Raw genomic sequence first — 26,676 nt, 5'->3', positions numbered from 1 at the left:
ATTTTTCGGGTTTTTTTTAGAATTTGATGAATCATCTACAATTTCAAATTTTGATATGTTATTATTCTTCTGTACAGTTTAATGGTACTCTAATAAATTACGTATACATAACACAAATAAAATCACATATCAGTCGTTGTACTAATAGTGTATAATTGTCACCGTTGCAATACAAGTTTGTTTAATAATCACAATAATAATAAGGAAAATGCTATATACGGGCTATGTATGTATGTATAAGAAGCGTAAATAATGTCTAAAATTTTCTTTTTAATTAGTAATAGTGATATGAGTACGTATCGTTTAAGTAAGCATAAATACAAATACGAGTATTAATTAAATAATATTATATTAATACTACATATTGTACTGATTAATTTGCATCACAATGGATGTTTCCATTACCTAGCTTCTCTAACTAGAAGGGATCAGGGATGATCAAAAATCATTTCCATAATCATACATTCATGGAATAACTAAGGGTCTGTTCATATTTACTGAATTGAACTGATTGGAGCTAAATTGAACTGAACAGAACTGATTGGAACTGAATTAAACTGAACTGAATAGAGCTGAAATGAATATTTTATGAGAGAAGGAAATAAGGAGCTGATGAACTGATTGGAGCTGAACTGGATTGAACTGATTGGAGCTGAGCTGAACTGAAATTAAGCTGAAGTGAATAGACCCTAAGCCATGATTCTTCTAAAATTTTAATTTTAACATAATGTATGAGCTTTTGGCCTTTTGCACAATACAACATCACTTATCACACTATAATATTGATACAACATTTCTTCTTGAAATTCTATGTTTATGGGCATCTTTGGAAGTTGAACTTTCTCGAGAACTTACTACTTATAGAAAATTGATGAAATTGTTTAGTTAACTAGTATTGAGAAAGAATACGGCGTACATAATATACATAGTATATATTATTCATATTTGGGTATCAGCCAACATCCCATGCACCTTAATGTTCCATCACTACCTAAGAGGCTAAGATTATAAAAAGGACTCGATTTCAACTCTTAAAGTCCTTAACTAAGCTACTCGTAATTAAAATATTACTTCGACACTTCATATATAAAATCAATGAAAGGGTACGTGCACACTAAAATTAATGAAATAATTTAGCTAGCACGCATGTATAGATTATTGCACACTCATAAAATGTATGTAGCAGTGTTGTCACCTTCAATTATCACATGAAGGAGGAAATTGAAGTAAGCATGGTAGAGAGATCATAAATGTGAGTAAATTATTTAATTTTGGAAAATAAGTAATTACTACAGTATTAGCCTGCATTGGAAGTGGTCTATATATTTCTTTCTTTTAATTTCCTTTAAAAGTTAACAAATCTTTTGGTGAGTCCTTGTGATGTTACAATATTTCTGAGTTTTATTAAATGAGAGTTTGAATAATATTCACACTTTAATGTACACATGCATTTAAATGAAACAGCTAGAACAAATTAATATGACAAGAAATTTGGGCCGTTTTAATTAATCTGCATTTAGTTTTTCTGGTTGAAAAACACCTTTTCCCATACCTAGCTACTAGCTAGAGAGAAAAAAAATAATGTTGCAATAACTTTCATGTGTAATATGCGAGCGAGGCTTGTATAGAGTTCTAGTGAATAATTGATGTAAATATGAGTAAAACTAATTACATCAAATTGACTTAATATATATACATCAATTACCGGAGTAAGTAATAAGTACTCCGTATATTGTATATTGGGTGAAATCAAAACGGCTAATCCTTAGTGTGGTCATTGATCAACATTATATTGGGTGAATTCAAAACGGTTAATCCTTCCTTTAGCCAAAATTCACTCAAAGGAGTACATACAGTCATAGCTAATGAAGGGAATGAAGATTTTACTCAGCCTGTTATGGTTGATTCGTGTAGAAAAACTCACTTTTACTTTTTCGGTTTTCTTTTTTTTAAAAAAATTGTAAATTATCCTATGAGAGACAGATATAGATGCATGTGTTGATGTAGCAAGGTCTTTTTTCCTAACCTTAAAAGATGTATATGCAATTATGCATGCATTGTTATACGTTATATTTGTTAAATTCATATAATATCGCAATATGATTAATACAGAGTAATGTTTGTAGGAACGCTAAACAATAGTACGGAGTAATTATATAGCTTAGGTTTTTTGGGGACTACATTTATTTCCCTCTGTCTAATGCATAGTAATTACCTTGTGTATGTGATGATTTAATCCTAAGTTCCTAACTCACATAACACATAATTAAATTTCAGAACCACATATATACCAATATAAACTTTATTTAAAAGGTTCAAATCACATGAAATTATTGATGGCACCATGTGTAGTGGTCAATTATATTGACACCAACTTAGTAATTTGCGCAACTAAAGCAATACACTAATTACATTATGATAGATATTATACAAAATATATACAAATATATCCGACAAATATTATCTAGAAAATAATATCTATCACATTACTAATTCATACCCATATGTATCTTAATATAATGTTTAATTGCTAATGATTAAACATTTTAATAAAGATAGTTAGATACAGACAGATGAAAATAAGAACATGTACACAAATTATATTAGAGGATTATATGTAGCCTAACTCAACTTGTTGACTATTTTAGCAACATTAGCACATTGATTAATTAATTAAATTAGGAAATGCATTAACTGAAAATTTTAAATTGCACATGGTTTAGAAGCTTCGCCGTTCAGATGAGAATCTTTTAGTTCGGATGTTGAAAGTGGAGCCGATTCAGCCGATTTTGATCCACAGTTATATCTCGATTATGGAGCTGATTTTGTATGATTGATTAACCTATATTAGAAAAAATAATTCTTTTTAACTCGATCTCTCTCTATAACTTACTATTATAGTCATTTAAGGCTTGTTTTGATTGACTGAATTAAACTGAACTGAACTTATTGGAGCTGAACTGAACTGAACTAAACTGAATATTTTATGAGAGAAGGAAATTAAAAACTGAACTAGAATGAACTGAAAATAATCTGAAGAGAACAGGCCCTTAGTGTTTTTTTTTTCGGAAAACTTTAGCAGGAATTTTATTCCAAATCAAACTCCGCCTAAGCTAAAGCACCTTGTGGAATAGAGTCAATACAAATAAGCTCTAAGCAATTACGAGTATCCCATCTTGCTACAAGGTGGACTGCAGGAGTACTATATTTCCGGCTCTACATACATGAGAAATATTTAAAACATTAAAAGAGGTACATTTGATATAGTGCGTTTCATATTGTACAATGTTTAAGAAATACATGTAATCATTAATATCTTTAATTAAATATTTATAAAAAAAAGTTGATGATAAAACTACACATTAAAACTAAGATAACAATAACTCACATTTGTATCATACATATTTCAGCTGGTGTAACCATTGTATGTAGTCCCAACATACAACACCATTAGAAATTTGACACAACATTAAGAAAGGAGAGAAAATTAGGAGTCAAATATAAATTGAATTTAATGGAACTTGGGCCAATTATCCCAGCCAATAAAAAACATGACAAATTAAAATTGTATGTAGGGACCACATATAACAATTGTATGTGTAGCCTTTACCGATGTGAATAAAAGTTTCACAAAGCTATAATTTTGTGTCCAAGGTTTTCAAAGTTGACTATTAATGACAATTTAGGGTCAAGGATTTTGTGTCAAGACTATTAATGACAATTTAGGGTCAAGGGTTTTGAAAGTAGACAACGAACTTAAAAATTGACCGTCTAAAAATGAATATTATATTGTAAGATAGATGAAGTATTCGATATAAAAGGATTTTAAAAAAAAGTGTCAAGCTCAACAGATCTTTATAGAAGATTACTTACATAAAATTCAATCGTTACAAAAGACTTTATGTGACCTTGATGCTAATAATTTTTGAGTTTGTATATCAAGAATCTGATCAACATTTATTTGAGATTCGATAACTAATTTGTGCACGTACAAACCAATGTTAGATTCCAATGGTGACTTGGTTGTTGTTTATTCATTTATAGACTTGAAGAAAGTCTTAAATTAGTTTGGAACGAAGATTATTAGTACGAGCAGAAATTAAAGTTATGTACAATGTACTACTCCGTATAATTCTCTTGGCAAGTAGACAACTGGTACTATACTGATTTTTTTTTATTATTATTATTTTTATTTTTATTTTTTGGTGAAATTTTGGTACTATATACTGATCGATGTATGTACTAAAAGTCTAAAATTAGTAAATTTTATTTTCACTTGACATCTTTTTAATACAGTTGCATGTACTAAAATGATATACATATTATCTATTATTACACATTACACGTAATTTTATTTGTACAAACCAGTCAGGCATTCAGGCCCCTTCTGTTTTATTACGAAGTACTGTATTATTTAGTCTAGGAGTGGCGAATATTGAAAAGGAAAACATTCAAGACTTAGTTAATTAAGTTAGGGTCTGTTCACATTTACTTAGTTTTAGTTCAGTTCAGTCAGTTCAGTTCAATTCCGTTCACTTTAGTTCAACTCCAATCAGTTCAATTCAGTTTAGTTCAACTCCAATGATCAGTTTAGTTCAGTTCAGCTCTTAATTTCTCTCTCTCATAAACTATTCATTTCAGCTCCAATCAGTTCAGTTCAGCCAATTTCAATCAGTTCAGTTCAGTACGTAAATGTGAACAGGCCCTTGGTTAACATTTATTGACATTACACAACTTTTAATTTTGCCAAACAAAAGTGTGTGTGAGGTTTAGGTTCAAAACTAGGTCAGATCCTGTGCCATGCACGATTATTTTAATTACCCCACAATTTCTTCTGACTAATTAATTTATTTATTGCATAAAATATAAAATTGTTTAAATTATCTTGAACAAAACCAAAGTAACATGGAATATTTTATCAAGATCATATTCTTACAAAATATTTCACTAAAATTACATCTTCCTGAAAAATATTATATATATTTTTTATTATTCCGTAATTAATTTTTTATCAACACAAGAATGGTAAATATTATTGCTCAATTATATAGTTGAAAAAAACAAACCTTTTTATTTTTTAAATAACTTCCTTAAATAAAATTAAGTAATTAATTATTAAAAATAATATACTAAGGACACACCAGAAATTGACATGTGTCATTACTGGTGTGTCTTTTAGTATTGATTGATTGATTGATGATTATACCTCACTAGATAATGCTCTATTTTAAAATTAAATTAATGGTAATTGAAATTCAAATATAGAAGTTTCTAGAAAAATAATATAACTCAAAAGTCAACCATATCAATAATTAATTAAATAATTAAGTTCCTAAACAAAATAATAATGCCGTAAAAATCTAAAAGAAAATGTAGAGTTTAGAAGGGAAAACTCTCTGAAAAAAATTCTGGTTTAGTATAGGTATATACTCGAGTCATGCTTACTAGATACTCATAGTAACTTGCATCGTAATATGCTTGGAATTTACTGTAATTCATATTGACATTCACATGAGTTACAATTACAAATTAATAAAAGTAGGTCCCTAAGCTATTTTCTACACGTTTTTCTTTGCTTTTCCTCTCCTGTTATGACAAGTCTTTGATTTTCATTGTGGGATCTACTTGTTAATTGCTTTCCTAATGTAAATTATACTTGTATATGAAAATAAAGTGATTAAAAGTTACTAACATGTGGAATAACATATGTGGTGATTTGGTTAACAAAATCATTTTCTTCTCTCAAAATAGAGAAAATTGTTTGTCTATGGTCTACTTATGCAAATTCTACTATAATGAACACGATGTCATACATGAAACCAATTAAGTATTAGTGTTAGCATGCAATATTCATTATTTATGAGAAAATAATATCAATTGACTATTACACCAATTAAAGTGTGACATCATTTGTCAATGAGTTAAAGACACGTAGTGGGATAACAAGCATTACAATTGAGTTTTAATTAACAATTTTATAGTTCCTCAAAAAAAAATTAACAATAGTATAGATAGATGTACCCTAATCTATGTCATTATTAAGCCCAAATGGCCTAGGTGAATAACTATCGAATTATAAGAGGAAAAGCCTAAGAGATCTTGAGAGCTTTTTTTAATACTTAGTCTATCATTAAACATCTTTAATATTCCCAGGCCATAATATGATGCAAGTTTGTGGCTTTCACTCTGTTATTCGATTATAACAAAATTGATTGCATAGTCAATTAACCTCTGTAAAACCAGTATATATATTATCCATTTCAAATCGACCCTAACCACATCGAATGACTCGTCACTATAATATCAATTAATTGAGCGCGATTGGTGGAATCTTGAGGGCCAGGCAAACTTTGTAAAACTTTGTAAAATCTCTAATAATTTCAGAATTGCCAGGCAAAATGTTCATCAGAGACAATTGTTCTCTGTAAAGGCAACCATATCCTCACAACCCACTCACTAAGGAGCAAGATAGAAAATGTATGTGTATGTCTTTCAATCTTGTTTTATTCTTTAACATTTTACTTCTCCAAATTTATATTCATATCTACCCAAACATGATAACTTGGGTGTGCCCACTTATGAATGAATCATTATATATATATACATTTTTTGTTTCCTTCTTTTTTTTTTTTTTTTTTTTGTGAATTTAATTTTTTAATTTTAAATGAAGGGTTTTCAACCATTAAAATTGCAGAAATCCAGGTGTTACTTCTTTTGTCTCATGGTAAGATCTTGACGTCCAAATATTCTCATTATATCATTCCATAAAAATTAATGTCAAAAATCAGTGAAACATTTTATACTATGTAATGTAACACCACATTTATACCAACTTCATATACAGACAGAAATTAGATATATAACCTGAATTCCATGCATTATTATTTGAAATACTTTCTCCATTTTATTAGTTAACATATTTTTTTAGGCACGATTACTAATGCATGCCGCATAATTTTAAAACGTTAATTCCTTTAATTATAAGACTTACCAAAATAATATACGACGTACAAAAATGTTTATATTTAAAAAATATATTCATTGGGACAAATCAAACAAGAACAAACTCATTTTTTTTCTTAAGCGTAGCATTATCACGAGGAAAGTCAAAGTAACTTCTATAATATAATATCCAATGTCAAAAACTTATATATATATATATACATACATATACATATATACATACATATACATATATACATACATATACATATATACATATATATATATATATATATATATATATATATATATATATATATATATATATATATATATCGAATTAGGGCCTGTTCATATTTACTGAACTGAACTAATTGAAACTGAACTGAATATTTTATAAAAGAAGGAAATTAGGAGCTGAGTTGAACTGAAATGAACTGAATAGAGATGAACTGAAGTGAACTGAAATTAAGTAAATATGAACAGGCCCTTAGTATTTTTTTTTAACTTGTCTTTCATTTGTATCTATTTTATTTATGTGTATTTTTATTCATTTTATTTTGCAGGTGCAAGGATATAAGTGCAAAGGGCAAGCCAAATCTCTGAAAAATAAATCAAGAATAGTAGCTATCACTAGACAATGACCATCCAAATTTAAACTAGACGGTCAAGATCAATTATAAATATCGCCATCATATCCAATAAGTAGAAATTGACGGTTGTGATTGAGGGTGCATGAAACCCATCATGTGGGCGCAACAATAATGTGAAAAAACCCTTCACAGTTTGGAAACTTGGAATTGAATATGCTCATTAATATATGGCAGAATGCCGTTGAAGAAACCTCTTATTATTAATTAATATTCATGAAATATTACCTTATTTATATTTCAAAGTATAAATAATTTGAGTATATACATTATCTAATTATCCATTATTATAGAAGTGTGTGTTATTTTTAAGTGTAGTTAGTGCATTTGTGATTTGTAGATGTTTGTCATTTAATGGGTATGTGGGTTGTCTTTATTTATTTGTGAAAAATATACATCATTTTTTTAGGATTAATTAATTCTATGTCAGATCTTCTAAGAGTTGGTTAAACAAATGACAAATAATCTTAGTGGTTGTTTAGTTTTTAAGTAAAAGTTTGTTATATTTTTTTTTATTTTTTTTATTTTTTTTATTTTTTTTGGAATTTGTCTTTAAGTGTAAAACTTAGTGTTTGCATGCATGTCAACTTACTCAGCTGATTAAATTATACTCCGTATAAGAATCGTACTCGTATTAAAATAGACATATAGAATCAAATTCATCTATATTATCGCGCATTTGATAAGCTAACGATGTTATGCTTTACATTATCGAGCTAGTGTTTACGTGATACATCGTTTACTTTCTTAAACTAAAAAGTGGCAACTTTGCTATAAAGCTACGTTAGGCCTAGTTTGCGGATTATGTCAACGGCAAACTCCTAGGCATTTTTTTAGTGAAGTGTGTGCCTTTTATATATTGGGGTTTGATACGTGAGGCTCCAAGCATGCTACCTTTCCTAATCTCAAACCCTCAAATCCTTAAAATGTTCCTACAAATTGCTATTTTAACAAGGTTGGCAAAAACTTCAAGTTATTTAAGCTAGAACAAATTATATCTCCCAATCTGTATGTTTAATCAGTTTTATGCCGACAACACGAAATAGTTCTGAGTTTAATTAAACTAAAATAACAAAAAATCGTTAACATTAATTAATATGATGAGTATGACATTTTATCACTTCATTGAAACCGTTGTACATTTGTACTGAGCAATTTAATCAATAAGACCGTGACAATTATTCAGATAATAAATTCACATTTTTTATGAAAAAATATTGTTGAAGACGTTGGTTAACCCCACGGGCCAGGTTAACAACCATAATGAAAGAGATATAGAGAAAAAACCCTCGCACCTCTTTCTTTCACGAGGATGGTCAACAATATAGGTTGATGATGATCATTCTCGATAAAATCTTATTATATATACATATTTTATTTTGTTATTTGATTGGATGACAATGTTTATGAGAAGAATTGACTAGACCACATCATGACATAACACAACCACCATGATTTCATGAAACCTCTTATTAGATTGCTACTCTTTCATGGTTTCATACTAGTTTATACATAATAGTGCCAAAATTTTCTGGTTCAGATGTTCTTCCTTCTCATTCTTTTATGAAAACAAACATTTAAGATCACCTAACTTATAACAATGGTAATAAATAACACTTGTAAATTTTATATACTATGTATAATTGAATGGCCATTACCCAAGACAAAGGGCAATTCCTAAATTAGCAAAAAAACAGAACAATCTAAGTTAACAAAAAACAAATAACAAATAACAAATCTAACATTATATTAACCAATATTTTCTAATTTGAACACCTCAATTTCTGATTTCTCTAATTCATGTGCTATGACATGTGCAGTTTCCTTTACTAGTACTCGTCACAGACTTTCATGAGGCCAATTTCAGAGGAAGTTATAAACCTAGTCTAACCAAACTAGAGATTGATAGATATATAGATTGTACATACAATAATAACATTCAATAATAGATTGAAAATTCTTTAACTTCAATCTTTTTCAATCTTAATAGTGTGCATAATAATCAAGTTAGCATTGACCCTAAAAATAATACTAATACTAATTAATTATTAATAATAAACCATAGGGAAGATCTATTAAGATCAATTAACACTAACTAACCCACCCTCAAAATTCACTAAACTAATATGTAGATTTACTCATCAATCATACATGATCATCATCCTCGTCTCGCTCATCAACGTCGCCATGATCGAGTATTGAGGAAAGGCAAGGGGTGGTGAGCGAGGATGAAGGCAAAGATAGAGGTGAAGAAGGAGAAGAGTAGTTAGAATAAGAGGATGATGTTGTTGTTGTTGTTGTTGTTGATCTTGTTGTTGGTGTTGAAGTTGAAGATGACTCAAAAGAAACAAAAGAAAGATTAACCAATAAATCAATAAAAGCACCAACAATATACCCATGATTATTTTTGCCATTAATCTTCAAATAACACCCCAAAAGTTGTTCTAACCCTTGCCAATCTTTAACACCATGAGCTTCCACCATTTCTTCCATTGACCTTCTAAAATCTTCATATGGACTATTTGAGTCCATTGATAATACCTCACTCTCTTTGTACTCTACTACTAATTCCATATCTTCCCCTGGATTTATACTGGGCTGTTGTTGTTGTTGTTGTTCTTGCTCTTGACTCCGTTCGTCCTGTAAGTGGAGTAGCAATGAGCTACTCCGCTCAGGCTCGAAGAAGAGCCTATCGGATCTCAACCCACGAATGACGGACTCAAGGGGGTCACCGGAATCTTCCGACATAGTCGAGAAGCTTCTAGAAGAGGAAGAAATAGTGAAGCAAGATTCAGGAGGGGTCATTTCAGATTCAAGAAAAGCAGAGTTGAAGGTTCTAAAAGCATCATCATTATCATTATCTTTGGCTCGAAAAGAAAGAGTTCTTATGTTCCCACAAGAAGGAAAGGGCCAAGGTTGTTGGGAAGATGATGAATTCGAAAATGTTTTTGGGTCTAAGCTTTTAGATTGAAAGAGAAATGGGAGCTTCATTTTCTTCTTCCCCATTATTAATTTTCTTTGAGGAATTTCGTCGAACAGTTGGAGGGGATGTTGAAGGGTAGTAAAATTAATGAGTTAGATTGAATTTTGGTGAATTAAGTATGGAAATGTGGTAAGATTGCTTGGTTTTGATTTGGTGACATTTAATAAAAATGGTGAGAGAAATATTTGAAGGGAAGAAGAGAGAGAAAATAAAGGGGGGAAAAGAGAGTGAATGTAATATTAGATAGATGTGGGATTTAGGTGTGGTAATTGAATGTGAAAGTGTAGCAATTTTAATGTTGGAGACAGTTGCCTACATTCAATTTCTGTTGTACTTTTTGCTAAGCAAAGCAAGTGTAGTGTGTCATTTATGGTTTTGTTTACTTGCTCACTCCAACGGCTCAACCCGCCCGTTTTCTAGCCAAATTTTTAAATACTCTCTTAGGGCTTGTCCTTATTGACTGAACTGAACTCAGCTGAACTGAACTGAACTCAGCTAAACTGAACTGAACTGAACTAAACTAAACTCAGCTGAATTGAATATTTTATAAGAGAAGAAAATTAGGAGCTGAACTGAACTGAACTGAACTAAACTGAGCTGAACTGAACTGAACTGAACTCAGCTGAACTGAACTGAATTGAACTAAATTTCAACGTAAGAGAACAAGCCCTTAGTCTGTTTCTGATAGTTCGACTCTCTTTTCGTTTTGAAATAGATTAATTTGAAGTACGATAATGAACTGACTTGAAAATAAATTCAAAAGAGCGGGAACTATACGGTTACACCATTAGCGAGTTGATCTTTCAAAAACGGAGAAAGTTTACATTTAAAGTGATATGGTACGTAAGTACTCTCATTTGTTGTACAAATATATAAAAGGAACGATGCAAACAAGATTTGAATAGCCCCTTTGAACACTCTACCAATAAAATGTCGAATTAAATGCTGAAATTTACTACTCCCTAGTTTTTTTATCAGAAGTTATCTTTACATCAAGTACCCTTTATTATTTACTTATTAACTTATTTGAACAAAACCCTAATAATTATATTAGGGTATCTGGACTAAAATTTATGTTAAACAGTTAGGAGCATAGTCAACCATAAATTGTTGACATTTAGCTCCAGTTATGATGGATTGAAAGTGTGGATTGTGTAAAAGGCCTTTAAGGAAATAATCTTAAGCTCTCAATGTCTCAAAGATTAAACGAGTGTTTAAATTTTAATAAATGCTGATTGTACCCATCCTCATCATTTAAAAAAAAAAAATTAAGGAAATAAATAAATTATGGAAGCAAAGACTAAATAAAATTAGCAGACAGCAACTTTTGAACAATAAGTTTTGTGTAATTTTGTCACCTTTTTAATAGCGATTATGATATATATAAACCTAAAGATTGACAATAAACGACATTAAATATAAATTAAATGGGTCTTAAATTCTTGAGCAAAGCTTAATATATCTACTTTAAACACGTTATATGCAATCCTTAGTCCGGCATAGATCTTTTGATTCCTTTCTTTAAAATAGAAACTACGTACATGGACACTCCCTTAGGTGAAAATTACTTGTAAATAATAATTAGACTTTGTATAATTCACAAGGATGCATGCAATTATCTTATTTTATTACTCTACTGATGTTATTTGATCAAACTTAAAATTTTTATGATAATTTGGTACGTATGGAGTATCATATTTGTAAGAAAATTATAGGAGTAAATATTTACGAATATCTAGTTTTCATTAATAGCAAACTTTGTGCAAAACATTTTACATGATACAACCTAATTAGTATCTTATAGATGTATGTCCCTCAACAAAGGCAATACTTAATTAGCATCACACCAAACATCATCTTGTCAATAAACCAAAATGCTTTAGCATCCAACAATCACCACATTAACTAGTTTAAAGCCATTTTAAGAAAGACGTCTTAGCACACTAAGTGACGTAATATAGTTCAACCAAATATATACCAGAATTAGATAAATAAGACAAATAAAGTGACAATTTCATTACATATTAAGAAGATAGTGACGTATTTTTATACATGCCATGGTATTAAACTTAAATTTGTTCTCGATAAAAGATATCGTGGAGGCGTTTGTGAGCATATAGAAACACCACTCTATTAATCCATGCATATACTCATGCAAGCATATATATACAAAGAGGTCATTTAGATATTAGCTAAATTTTTAAAATTGTCATTTTATTATTCTTTGATATACCTCAAAGTAAATGAACCTCAAATTTCCTTTAACAACACACTTTTCTACACTTGAAATCGCGATATTCACAATTGATGACTTGAATATATACATATGACCAGCCGGTACTTAAATTGAACCTGTTAAACAATTCATTTTCTAAGAATTAAGTGTTGATATACTTATAGGTACGGCATTGTCACTTCTACTAACATATTTTGCTACTGATACGTTTTTTACATAACTTTATCATAATTTATTTATATTTACTACCTCCGTTACATTTTATTTGCAACGACTAGACGTATTTCCTCTCTACTTTATGTCTAATCGTTGCAAATAATTACATTTATAGTGTGAAAATTGAAGACCTCTTCATTGACCAAATTTTCTCATTCATGGTATTGACTATTGAGATAATTGGAGATAATATAACCCAAGTAAAGCTTGTATGAAGAAACAAAAACTGAAAAAAAAAAAAGAAAGTAGATGAGCCCATGTGAGACTGTGGACACGAATATCTGGATTAAGTGTGGTTTGGGATACTATAGTCCAAATCATATCCACATCCTCTGTTTCACATCATATTCAGATACTTGAGACCATGGTCCAAACTCCAAACTCTCTTCTCGGGTGGTCCCAATATTTCAAAAACCTCTCGTACTCCTAACCCAAATACCCAACCTTGTACGACATGTATACCATAATATTAGTTACGAGTATGTTTTAATAAATTCTTTTGACCCTATATACGATATCGGTGGACCAAGCAAAGCTTGGTGGAGTTGGTTGGGGAACTCACCTTATGACTTTAAGGTCACAGCAAGTTCGAGCCTCACCAAATCACCAACTATAATTACTTGGCGGTAGGGGGATTCTTTTATCTTTTCCTTTACTCTCAAGCGTTGACTTGCGGGGCTAGGCTGGCTGAACTTGTGAAAGATGCTGGTTCAGTAAGATAGATCCTTCATAAAAATAAAATAAAATAAAAAACTATATAGGCGGTGTTGCATTTGATTTGTACATTAATCAATAATGAATAAGATGTGAAAGAAATAATAAGGAAAAAAAAAGGTAAATAACGGACAAGCGATTTACATACTCTGATCATAAAAATTAAGAAAAATTGTAAATAACCATCCCTCAAATCATCTAAAATTGATTTTACCACCCTTTTTTTATTTATTTTAAATAAACACTCCTTAAAGTAATTACCACATCATCACATTTAGGGTCTGTTCACATTTACTTAATTTCAGTTCAGTTGAGTCCAGTTCAGTTCAATTCAGCTGCAATCAGTTTAGTTCAGTTCAGTTCACCTCCAATCAGTTCAGTTCAGCTCCTAATTTCCTTCTCTTATAAAATATTCATTTCAGCTCATTTCAATTCAGTTCAGCTTAGGTCTGTAAATAGGCCCTTAGTTCTATTTTTTAAAATAAAAACATTGATTTTCGTGCCCAAACTTGGTCTACTAAGGTTTTGGGGGTCACTTTGGTCATTTGGGTTCAATTTAAGGTCAGAATTGAAGGAATTATTGAAAATGCCTCATTTTGTAAGTTGAAAATTACCTCGATTTGCATGAAATTCTCAAAATGAGGCATTTTCGATACCTTTTGGGTATTTGACCTCAAACCAGATCCAAAGGACCAAAGTGACCTCCAAAACCATAACATGCTAAGTTTTGACACGAAATCGATGACTTTGAGTTAAGTGGTGGTGATGTCTAAAAAAATTTTCTTTAAGGGCTGGTTATTTATAATAAATAAAAAAAGGGGTGGTAAAATCAATTTAAGGCGATTTAAAGGGTGATTATTTACAATTTTTCATAAAAATTATTCCACATATTCAAGATAGATAAAATTCATATGTAAAAGAAAAGGCAATAAAGTTTTTCTTCAATAATGTAGACAAACGGATTACAATGAGTTTTTCTAGTGGCTTAATCCACTCAAACACCCAATTGTTCTCTTTTATAACATAAGAAAACCCTTATTTATTTCATTGACAATATGCTATTAGACATCTTGACTTGGTAGTAATATATATGAAAATGGCATGCTAATTAAACATCTTTGTTGATAAATTACCGTTTTGCTAGTTGATAAACCAATTTTGTTTATCAAGGTGATAAATTGGAACTTTCTCAACTCGCATTGATGTGTAAAGTGTTTCCCGTTTTTGAAATTTCATTCATTCTACTGCAGTACAACCAAATTAGTGGATTTGACGCATACATAACAATCCTACCTATTGCATACAAAATTGAAAATACATACTTTGTATGCATAATGTACATACTTATATACTTTGTTTCTCAACCTTAGGGGTCATAAGAAAAATATTCCTTTGGGCGCGATTATTATTGGTTTTGACATTAAACAATAGATGTGTGTGTGTGTGAGAGAGAGAGAGAGAGAGAGAGAGAGATATTTAAAATTTATATGTGAATAACACTATGCAGTAATGTCATTATTTTGACTAAAACTGATTATGACAATAAACTTGGAGTAAAAGAGCATAATAAATTGGTTTCAAGCATTAGGATGATTAAACACTTTGACATTGAACACACATAAACAGATTCCAAACTAAACTTAACCTAAACATCAAGCAAGCATAATATTAAAATAGCCATATCTAGAATCTTATAAATATATCAGAACTTACCAAAAATAGCTATAATGATCACTGATACGTCACAACTCACAAACCCACATTTGTTCAATAAAATCCCCATAGTCAGCACCCCCACATTGGCCACAAATGATACACTCCATCAGTTGAGGATTGGGATCACTTGTTCACTTATCACCTTATCTCAAAAAAGAAAAATTAAATAATTCTAACGTCCCCTAGGCCCTAACGCTTTTGGCCCAGTTCCCTTCACTTTGAAACAATAAAAATAATTTACCAAGTATATTCGTTAAAGTTCATTCTTATGAATAAAAATCAATAATAATACATCGGTAAAAATAATTTGACTCCGGTAAAAATCATGAGAGAGAACAAAGTCTTATATAAAGTTAAAACAAATAAAAATTAACTTCGTATAGGACTTTGTTCTCTCATATTTTTACTGAAGTCAAATTAATTTTAACATATCGTACAAGTTACCAAATACAATGTTATTTTAAACAGTCACATAATACTAACGCATCATCATAAACCAAATACAATACTTCGTATATAAATAAATAAATAAAATCCAAACGTCAAGTAAAAATAGCACATCTGATTGCTAATTCAAGCCAAAATACTATACATACAATTTGGGAACATATCACATCATTGTTGGGCACTCACTCCATCACCAATTTAACAACTAGTGATAATTATTGGTAGCTTATAAACAAAATTATAGAAGAAAATCTAGCACATTTACGCCTCCGACCACATAAAAAAGAGGTGGAACCCTGATGCAACAACATAACAACTACTCCGTTTTGTCCTGCCTTCAACTGAGGGAGACTCCAATTTATTATCGAGCTCAGTTGTATGAAATTTTAGGTTAAATTCGCCACCTATTTATGATTTCATTGTCATAACTCGTACAATAACACCCGAATTTAGAGCAAAGCAAGCATTTCCATTAATAATCCGACGTTGACATGCAGTCCGAGTTCGGACAACGGTTCTTATATTCCTTCCGATAATAGGGACGCCAAATGACTGCTTCAGCACAGCTCAACATTCTATGAGTTGCTCACATTTCCTCACCTGTTCTTTTCTCCCAAATGATGGAGACCCCTCCTTAGCTGCAAGCCTGCATCTATTAATGCTTTTCTGTTATGGTCTAGTAATTTCACACGTACATCAAAACCTTGTACACTTATCCCCTAGAAAATATGAGGTGCAATGGCACTCTTTTCACACCCGCAAAGCATATAACAAATTTTGATAAGAAAAAGAAAATCAAATGTAAATACGCAATAATTGATCTAGTGTGCTAAAAAAAAGTGTAGTAAATTGCAGGAAATAATTCTTGATGCAAGTCTGAACTGATTGCACAGCTTCAATCAACGCACAGGCAATGCTTCACTTTTGGCATCAATATCCATTTCAAATCCACATTTTGGACCTTTTCACATGCAGTAGTACTTCAACAGCTGACCAGCTGATGCATTGAGCCAAAAAGCCTCTAATGTCCAAACATTCATGGTGGTAGACCACTAGACCATATCCTGCCCAGAAAAAACACATTGAGGGACCTTTTATTAAGTTAAGGACAGTGAAAATTCTTTTCAAGCTCTATTGGGGATTACAGTGAAGATAAGCAACACATTTAGGGGGCCAACCTTACAAGCCCAGTCAAACTAATCCAAGATCTTCCACACTACACTGCACTAACTAAACTAGCTCCAAAGGAACACCTATAGGAAGCCGAGGAAATCATGAGATCCAATAATAATTATTAAAAAAAGTTTGGAAGGATCTCCTAGACTCTCCAATGGACAAAGAATAAGAGTTAGCTTTTAACCAGAGACGAGTTTTAAAGGTATCTCCAAAGGATTTCCAAAAGAACACCCCCCCAAAAAAAAAAAAAAAAATAAAAAAAAAAAAAAATCCATAAGGGGGGCATGTTAAATGAAAATAAAAAAGAGAGAGAGATGTGACAACCCCCCGTCCCCTAGATCAGAACTTTAAAAACAAAAAAAGTGAAAGAAGAGAGCTATTTCGAGTGTCATAGCATTGTTGGGATTTTTTGGTAATGATCTTGGGTCTTTTTTGCAACAGAATGGAAGGGCAAGTACCCCAAGTGGAGATACCACATAAAGATATATACAGTACCACTAAACAGGCTCTTAAAAGCTTGACAATGCTATTTCCTAGTTGAAATATTCCATATGACTCAGCCAATATGTAATATGTTAATTCCTTTGTAAATCTTATTCACCACTCTGAATTACTGTTATCATTGTTCAATTTTACTAGAAAACCAAAAAAAACAATTCAGCAAATACTAGTGTACCCATGAAAATAAAACTCACATGACAATATGACATCGGATCAGTGAGTTAAGATGGACATCTTGGTCACAATATCAACTTCATATAAGCAGATTGATGCATCTGTGGAGCCCATACACATATCCAGCTTTTGTGGTATCCTACAATTATAGAGAGAAGATTCTTTGTCAGTGACAGAAAACCTAGGTGTGGGCACCAATTAAAGAGAAACAAAATCTGCCCAACAGGCTAACCTTGATGTTGACAAACAGGTTCTCTTGGCATACCCCACAAGTTTTGAGTCACATGACCACTAGAACTCCAGCTTGGGACTGGTCATGAGAGCCAAAAGGCTATGGTGGCCTGCAGCATTATTAGATTAAAACAAAAGGTATGCTACAGTAAGCATCAAGCATGTGCCAGGACCTACAAAGATTTAAGAAAGATATTATAATTTGCGAGTTCAAAACTCCACAAGGCCATTAAGATGATATTTTTTAAAAAATAATAAAAAAAAAAAAAAAAAAAAAAAAAAAGGCCTTAACCTTGATCACGGATTAGAGACAACTTCACTTACACAATATGCTGATATGGAGTTCAGAAGCACAAGAGCTGCTGGGCACATAAAGCTCACAAAAGCAAGATCAAACAAGGGCTAATAATTTGATTCAGGTCATCCAAATCTAATAAAAAAAACAGAAGTGACAACTAACAGTCACAGCAGGCACCAGAATTCTGAACAAAAATTACAGTGTACACACTGGGCATGTACCAAATTTTACAGCTTATCAACAATCAATGAACCATCACAAGATGATAAGCAGGGGAGCGTAATCTACAGGAAACCAAAAACTGCAATTACAGCTCTTCACCTCTGCTCACATAGCAACCAAGGGAAGCAACCAAAACATCATAAATTACCAGGCATATAGAAGTAATAGAACCACATAATTTGAGCATAATCAAGAGGGGAAAAGAACCTGACACAAAGTTGTTTACCAAAACAAGCATTTAGTTGTGGCCAGCAGATACTGAGAGATAAACAAGACGACAAATGGTAAGGAAACTAACCATAAGGAAAGTTTTGCAAGATGAACAAACTAGAAACAGCTGCTACAAAGTACAAACACGGTAGCACTGTAAGACTATTCACACTTTCACAGGCATATAAACTTTACCCTGCCCAAAGCAAACAACACTTCAACAAGCAAAGATTTTAACTGCAGGTGTCCAATAAACAAAACCTAAGCCATTAAAAACTAATCTGCATTTATAGGAACATACTTAATATTGACAGGTATGTACATCAACCATTAAACAAGACCCTAAAAGAAGATGCATTAATAATTCTCCTCAACATACATTACTAATTTAAATATTAGTTTTTACAAATTCTTAGGAAAGATGGACCGACTGACCAGTGTATAAAAAAACCAATACAGTTGACAAAAAAAAAGGTTAAAAGTTATTAAGTTTCACTATGATGAACATGAACTTAATTCTTTATGGTAGTCATAATTCATGTATATACACAGAACTAAAATAAAAAATAAAAATTTGTCTGAACAAAAGCATTTAGTCAGACCTTCTGACACAAAAACTACTAATTAGATTGTGAGTATACTATGTTAAAATGATGAATTCCTCACATAAGGTAGATCGTCATTATTACCTAAGTGCACAAAATTCATGACCCGTATTATTCCTCATGAGAAACCATAATGAATATATGCATACCAGATGAAACATCTTTTATGTAAAACTTGAAGTATCGATTATCTCACAGCAGCAAAAGTTTAAAACTAGTAGCAGTACAGCATTAAGCAGTGACTAGTCCAATTAAACAGAGAACCTTCATATGAGCTCATAATACTCCTATCAGCTACCAAAAGAAGATCAAACAATGGCATAATAAACACATGAATACATGAGATTAACAATTTGACTACAAGAAATTTGCTATGTTCAGACTACTGCAAAGAAGATGTAGAAACCAGAGATTCTGATAATTACACAAACACTGCATTTCACACTGATAGTTACAAGGTACACAATGTAATTGAAATTAATAGCATTTAAAAAAAAATTATGGAGTATACATCACTAGAGCGACTGAAGCTACGAAGGAGTGACTGAAGCTAACAAAACCAATATCCCCTTAAAGGTCTTCTGCATTTTAAAAAATATAATTACCGCCACCTCCCATCATTAACCTCAAAAGTACAATACTTCTGTTTGCCATATTCATAGCAATCATATAACTAAAGTGTGTTTCCTTTTTCCATCACCAGCTCAAGTCTCTTCAGGAAAATCAGGCTCTACTCACACACAGATTCAAATGGAGCTCAGATAGTGGGGTAATATTCATCAATAATATAAGGAATGATGTTACATAAAAGACTAAGTTGATCTATTTCGGAGTAATTTATAGTGAAAATTGAAAAAGGAAAACAGTTCAGAATATCCAACCAGTCACCAGGATCAGACCAAACAGATACAACCTTTTAATTATGCAGTAAAATGAATGTAATCTAAACAAAGAGAGAGCAAATAGTAGTTAAGGTTGAATGTCAAAATTTCAATTCCTGCAAGCTGCAGGCATTACTGATTACATATATTTTGTGGCGGCATAACCTCTAACAGTTCAAAATAACAAATTGAGGGAATACTACATTTGCTGTACGCCCAATTGCCATGTTAACAGAGCCAAAAGGAATATAAGAAAATGCAAGGAAAAAAAGTCACAAATAAAAGGAGTCACTACTTCAACACTAGAAACCTACTGCTCATACGGGCAAACAAATGCCAATCCAAGAAACAAATGTTACAACCATGTCGATAAGCAAGCTGGTGCTGCGATGAAGGATAAAGAACATTCACCTGAAAGTCTGAAACATATCTGCTACTTTGATGCGGTTTTAACACTCCTCTGTTTGCACTTATCATAAGCAGCTCAAAATCTCATGGATTTCAGGCCAAGAAATATAAAGCCAAAAATACATTGCTATCATATTTTTAGGAAATTAAGATTGAGTGCTTGGCATCATGGAAACTATTAAAAGCACGAAACCTTCATATGAATCTAGAGTTAGAAAGAATATCAAAAGGAAAATAAAGTCTCTTAAGAAAACAAGCAATGTTAAAACTGCTTCAAAGCATAATCTATGAAGTTAGAAATCGGTGTCATCAACACAAAGACAAGCAGTCACAATGACATTCAAGAACAACAATTTGATCTGAATGATATTGCTGCTTAGTGTAGTGACCCAGCATCCAACACAACAAATTTCAAACATTTTCAGGCTAGCATAATCCAAATTTCAAAAAAAATTGTACTATGACTGCTGACTCGATTAGTTATCTTGATCGTATAAGTCAAACCAAGGCAGGACTCAGGCACAGAAATTCAGAAATAGCTCAGTGTCACGATGAAATGAGAGTACTCTCTGGCAATGGGAATGGATTGAAGTGTAATTTGGCAATAAATCAATATCATAATGTCCATAACAATGCAATCTCATCCCCAAATCAGTGATTTTCTTCATAAATGCCCATTACCAACCAACACCACCCCCTAAATGGTAATAGATGGTAATGGAAATTTGTGAAGAAAAATAGATAGTATGGGGTGAGCTATCATTACCACGGAATAACAATTGATTTTTCTTACAAATTTGTATACAAATTCATTACCATTAGTCCATTACCATCATTTTTTAGCACTTACCAAAATGGCAGCCTTTAAGCATGTTAATAAGCACGAAGTAAAATTTAAACTCCATCATCGTTAATTCTTTTCTTCATGGAGAAATAGAACTTCAAGTAACTTGTTTCAATTTTCATCGAATTATTTTGTAACAAGCCAATTTTGAGAACAGAGTAAAATCTTGCAGGGAAAGAGAAAGATAATATTCTAGGGAAGTATCCAGATTCCAGAGTGAAGTATATACCATTTTCAAAGATGAAGGTTAGAAGTAAATACCATTTTCAAAGATGAAGATTAGACTCTATTTACAAGAGTATAATTTCGTGTGCAAGAGAAATTCCTCCCAAATTAAATAAAATAAAGAGGACATGATGAAAAGGCAGTGAAAATAAAGAGGACATCATGAAAAAGCATACATTGCTGACAAGTGGAAGCCTAGTGTTGTGATGAGTAAATACACGTCTGAGCAGATTTTTGACTTGGTTAGTGCTCTGAAAGATGACGAGGTAACTTCCTTTCTCTATCCATTCAACTTCATCAGTAACACTATAAAACGACCAAGCACATAACAATATGATCACATCAACTTTTATCCAACACACAATAACTCCAACAAGTGCAGCCTAGGTAAGTATGGATTCATGATGATGATACAATGGTAAATTCATCTGTCACAAATGATATCCCAAAATCCAATAATAATACATAGGAAGAGGACACTTGAATGCACTCTCACTTTAAAGCACAAAGCCACAAATCACACTCTTCATCTCCCTATTTGACATTTGGTGGGAATTGACAGATGGGAATTTAGTAGGAGTTTAATGTTACATACATGAGAAATTCTTCCTCCTTGATTAAAAACATACTCCCTTTGAAATTTAAAATTTCAATTTTCATCAATCCCAACATAGATTGAACACTTTCATTTTTTAGTAAGGTTTTACCAATTATTGATTATTTATTACCTTTCTCTTGGGCCCACTATCTCCTTCTCACACCTAAATCACTACAACAATCACAATTATCCGACTAACTCCCATCACATCTGCATCTACTTTTCTATTAAGAAGAAAACAATTAGTGACTCAACCACAGCTTATCACCTAAAATTCTATGCAATAAGAAATGTTTGAACTCATGTAGATCGGAGGAAGTGTAAAACATCATTATGAGTCGATGACAAGTGCAAAACCTAAAATATTGATGACACCGGTAACAAATATTTGGGCAGTGACTCGGATTGGGTGGGCAATAGAATGTCTTTCTTTAAAAATTAAAGTTCCATCATACCAACTTGACACAAATAAGTGTAATTTCTAGTATATAAGAAAGAGAAGAGAGAGCGAAGTCCACATAAAAAATAAAATAAAAAAATTACCCCTATTTAGTTCACAAATATTCTCCACTTTAATTTAATAGTTCAACATGTCCTAATGAATACAAATGAACGCCAAAAAAAAAAAAAAAAAAAAAAAGAAGAGTTAATCATAGCCTAAAGCCTACTGCCCTACTGGCTAACGTTTCTTCAAAAAAAAAAGCCTACTGCCCTACTCACTGTAAATATAAGTTTGTTCATTTTGTTCGACTGACTTTGCGCCATTTTATTATAGGCCTACCCCGTTAACCAGTTTACCCCACAAAAATTACACTTCTCCGCAGTCTTACTTTACTCGCCTTTTTCTTACACACATTCACCTTTTTACATTATTTCTTAGTTTATCTTATTCCCACTCAACTTTTTCAACATTAACTTAAATAGTGCAGCTTTTTTTTTGGACGAATTAAATAGCGTGGCTACATTAAATAACCATTATTAAAAAAAATTAAACATGGAGGGAGTATTTATTTACGGAATCTAATCAAACAAAAATAGGGTAATAATGACAAAATAATGTGTATCATATTTATTAATGAAATAAAATAAAATAGAATCATTGAAATTGACAATGGACATTAGAGCTAATAATAATTTTTCTAAATTGATTTTTGTTATTTAAATATTTATTTACTAATTTAGGCATTACAAAGAAGAAAGAAGTTACTTTCGCCACATCTTAAGTCATCGAATTTATATTGGTAAGTCATTCGTCATGTATGTTCAACCATCAAATAATCATCATTTAAAGAAAACACCCATATTAATGCCTTAATCAACATTATTGATTTCTCCATTAATAATAACTTGATAATTATCTAAATTGCAGGTTGAAAATTATGCTTCAATTATCTCTAATTTCATAATTATCTCAATTACAGAGTCATAGTTTTGCCTTAACTATCTCTTATTTCATAAGTAATACGAGTACAATTTATACATATGTATCATTTTGTACCTCTAACAATGGTTTTATCCATGGCAACGTAGGCCCATCGATTTTTCAAGGTCATTTATTGTTTTATAGAGCTTATTAATACAAGATTGGATTTTTCATAGGCATTACAATGTTACCACTGCTGAATATGTACCTATGAACTCAAAACAAATCTATATAAACCTTCCAAGAAAACATGCCTCACCAAGGAATGCCTAAATGTTCTTCATACACAATAGGCAAGACATTGGCAGCGGTTCAAATTGAAAAAATATAAAACCATAATTCATAAATCATTCAATTCTAGGTGACTAGGTCATTAACAGCAAAAAAGAAATCCGAACAAGGTTCTTTTTTTCATTGTTGTGGATCTTGGCACTTTGAAGTCAACAAACAAATTAGTCTAGCTTATCCTACTAAGGTTTTGTTCTCTACACCTTAAAATAATAATATTCTGTAAAAATAATTTCAATTTAGTAAAAATAAGTTCAGCTTAGTTCACTTAAAATAATTTTTAATCGGTAACAATAAAGAACAAATATAATAGATAAATTGTGGAAATAAATTTTAATCAATAAAATTAAGTTTTAATAATTTTATTTTAGTAAAAATAATTTTTTCATTAAATTAATTTCACTTCAGCAAAAATAAGGTGAATAGAACAAAGCCTAAATATAATTATAATCAGAACATTCTATATTATAAGACAGAAGTAATTCAGTCAAGGAAATATACCAATGATTCACCTACTCACCTTCACCTCCTGCCCTATGCAAAGGCTCCATGACCTATACTATCTCAAAGCATCCCACAATCTTAAAGAATTAGACAGTCCAAACTCCAAAGCAAAGGATATGCAAGTTGCTAAAGACAAGAGTCCTTTCAGCTAACATGCCAAACTATACCCAATGGAGAAATTCTTGATAAACTACTCTCAACCTGCGGAAATACTTCTTAAAGCTAAGCTCAAACTTCCATCTATATCCTACTCTTCAAAATATGACCTTATCACAGATATAACTCTTGAGGGAAGGGATAACAATCTGGAACACCAAAGATCACCATTGCTCCAAATTAACTCATCAAATATCAGAGATTAAACAAAAAAAAAGTAGACCAGCTCCCTTTCCTCTTTCTCTACATGTATAACTGGATGGAAAACTCTAGACAAGTAACATTAACAACATCAAAAATACCTTCACTAGTTTGGTTGTCTAAATCTCTAACACAATTTTTATTGTTTGGCTCATCTAAAGAGGAAAATTAGTGGAACTAAAGTGGTTTACACCATTTTACAAAGTTCGACTGTTAACATAGATAAGAGATAAGTAGCTAAAATCACTCCTTATTCCAAATTTCCACCATTATTCCATCACCTTTGAAACAAAAACCACAATAGACCCACTTATATATCCATAAGTTGTCCAATTTTCTTTTCCATAGGTGTTCAATGCACAAATTTGTACACTTCCAATCCTATATTCCTATTCAATCAATAAAACACCCAAGCTCCTTAACAAGCTAAATTACTACACAAAATAGTCCCAAAACTTGAATATCACTAAAACTGCATCTATAAGCACTCAGTATTTGTACCTCCAAAATCCCCAATTTCCATTAGGAGTTCATAAAGCAGTTTCAACTTCCTGCCCGTCTGCGAAAACCACAAATAACAAATTTAGCTCTAGTCTCAATCAATATTTCTCTCAGTCGTAGGAGCAATGTAAATAAGGCAAAGAGAAGATAAAAACATAAGCAAAAAAATAAGCTAAAGAATCAAAAAGAACGAAATTTAAAGAAAGAAATGAAGCCAAATTAAATTAAAACTGGACTATACTATATTCTTGAAACTATCATCAATGACGACATATCCAAAGGCATTAATTTACATTAGAGCATGATCAAAGAAGAGAATTTGCTAAGAAGTCTCTAACCCATACAACATTCCAGCGTAATTGTCAATGCTGCCAGGCTTCTTGAAGAAAATCTCTCGAATCCTCTCGAAGACAACCCATGTAAGCAAGCTATCGGAACCGGCTTGATGCGACTGCCCGACCATTCGCTTCACCTCCAACGCCTTCGCAACACGATCCAACCCACCATACAAGCCATCACAGAACCTGATCATGTACTTCACATCAAACACTCTCCCCCCAAAGAAAATCCGCACCAGCTTAACAAACACACTGAGCTCATTCGGCAATTGCGACTGAGTTAACACTTTAACCAGATAACCGAAATCGTAAGCACAGTGAAATGTCAGCCAAGTGATCGAATTATCGTTGCACACCAAACCAGACGACATCATCAACTCAGCGAATTTCACTGAATCAACTCCAGATTTCAAATTCATATCGAAATCGATGCCGTGATTCCTCAACAACTCGACGGAATCCGGCGACTGATTATCCGTCGTAACATCGAAATCCTTGAAATTGAACTGCCAGATGTAGCCGATCTTAGGGTTTCCGAGATTCGGAAACTTTCCATTGGAATCCACCAAAGTTAACCCTAATTGAATTATCTTCAAAGCATCGACATTCTGCTTCAACAGAGAGTAGTGTTTCCCCGGAGAAGTGTACTTCGGCCGCGATTCGCTGCCGAATTGCCGGAAAAGTACGCCGGGAAACTCCGTATCCATGGCAACGAAGGAGTAATCGTCGATCAAAGATCGAATTAACAAAAACTCAGATTCAAGATTATCAGACCATACCTCACGGATCTTAATCGATTGAACAAAGGCCATGAAGAATCCAGAACTTATCAAATTGTTAGGGTTCTTCAATCTTCACTTCTTCAGTGTTGATTGGAATAAATTATCTGTGGATTTTTGGATAATTTGAATTTCTAGGGTTTTGATGGTGACTGACAGGGGAGGGGAGGAAGAAATTGGGAGGTTTGGGGTTTTTTTTATAATGGAAG

At 31.9% G+C, this 26,676-nt stretch overlaps 1 protein-coding gene, 1 long non-coding RNA gene and 1 pseudogene across 2 annotated transcripts; all 3 read right to left on the bottom strand.

The window, feature by feature from the left end:
* Positions 1-9,333: 9,333 nt before the first annotated feature.
* On the bottom strand, positions 9,334-10,897 carry LOC145618292 (transcription repressor OFP13-like). The gene has a single exon (XM_081673067.1). The coding sequence runs from the start codon at positions 10,596-10,598 to the stop codon at positions 9,738-9,740; it is 861 nt and encodes a 286-aa protein (XP_081529193.1). The 5' UTR covers positions 10,599-10,897; the 3' UTR covers positions 9,334-9,737.
* Positions 10,898-15,949: 5,052 nt separating this feature from the next.
* Positions 15,950-19,426, bottom strand: LOC145618055 (uncharacterized). The gene is made up of 3 exons (XR_014107838.1): positions 17,988-19,426; positions 17,776-17,894; positions 15,950-16,968 (listed from the first exon to the last, which is right to left on the bottom strand). It is a non-coding gene; the product is annotated as an uncharacterized LOC145618055 (long non-coding RNA).
* A 6,143-nt stretch (positions 19,427-25,569) lies between these two features.
* LOC145617757 (putative CCR4-associated factor 1 homolog 11 pseudogene) lies at positions 25,570-26,676 on the bottom strand (annotated as a pseudogene).

This window comes from Chenopodium album, chromosome 26, assembly GCF_948465745.1.
Source record: "Chenopodium album chromosome 26, dcCheAlbu1.1, whole genome shotgun sequence".
Taxonomy (NCBI): domain Eukaryota; kingdom Viridiplantae; phylum Streptophyta; class Magnoliopsida; order Caryophyllales; family Amaranthaceae; genus Chenopodium; species Chenopodium album.
This window is presented reverse-complemented; position numbering and strand designations above follow the sequence as displayed.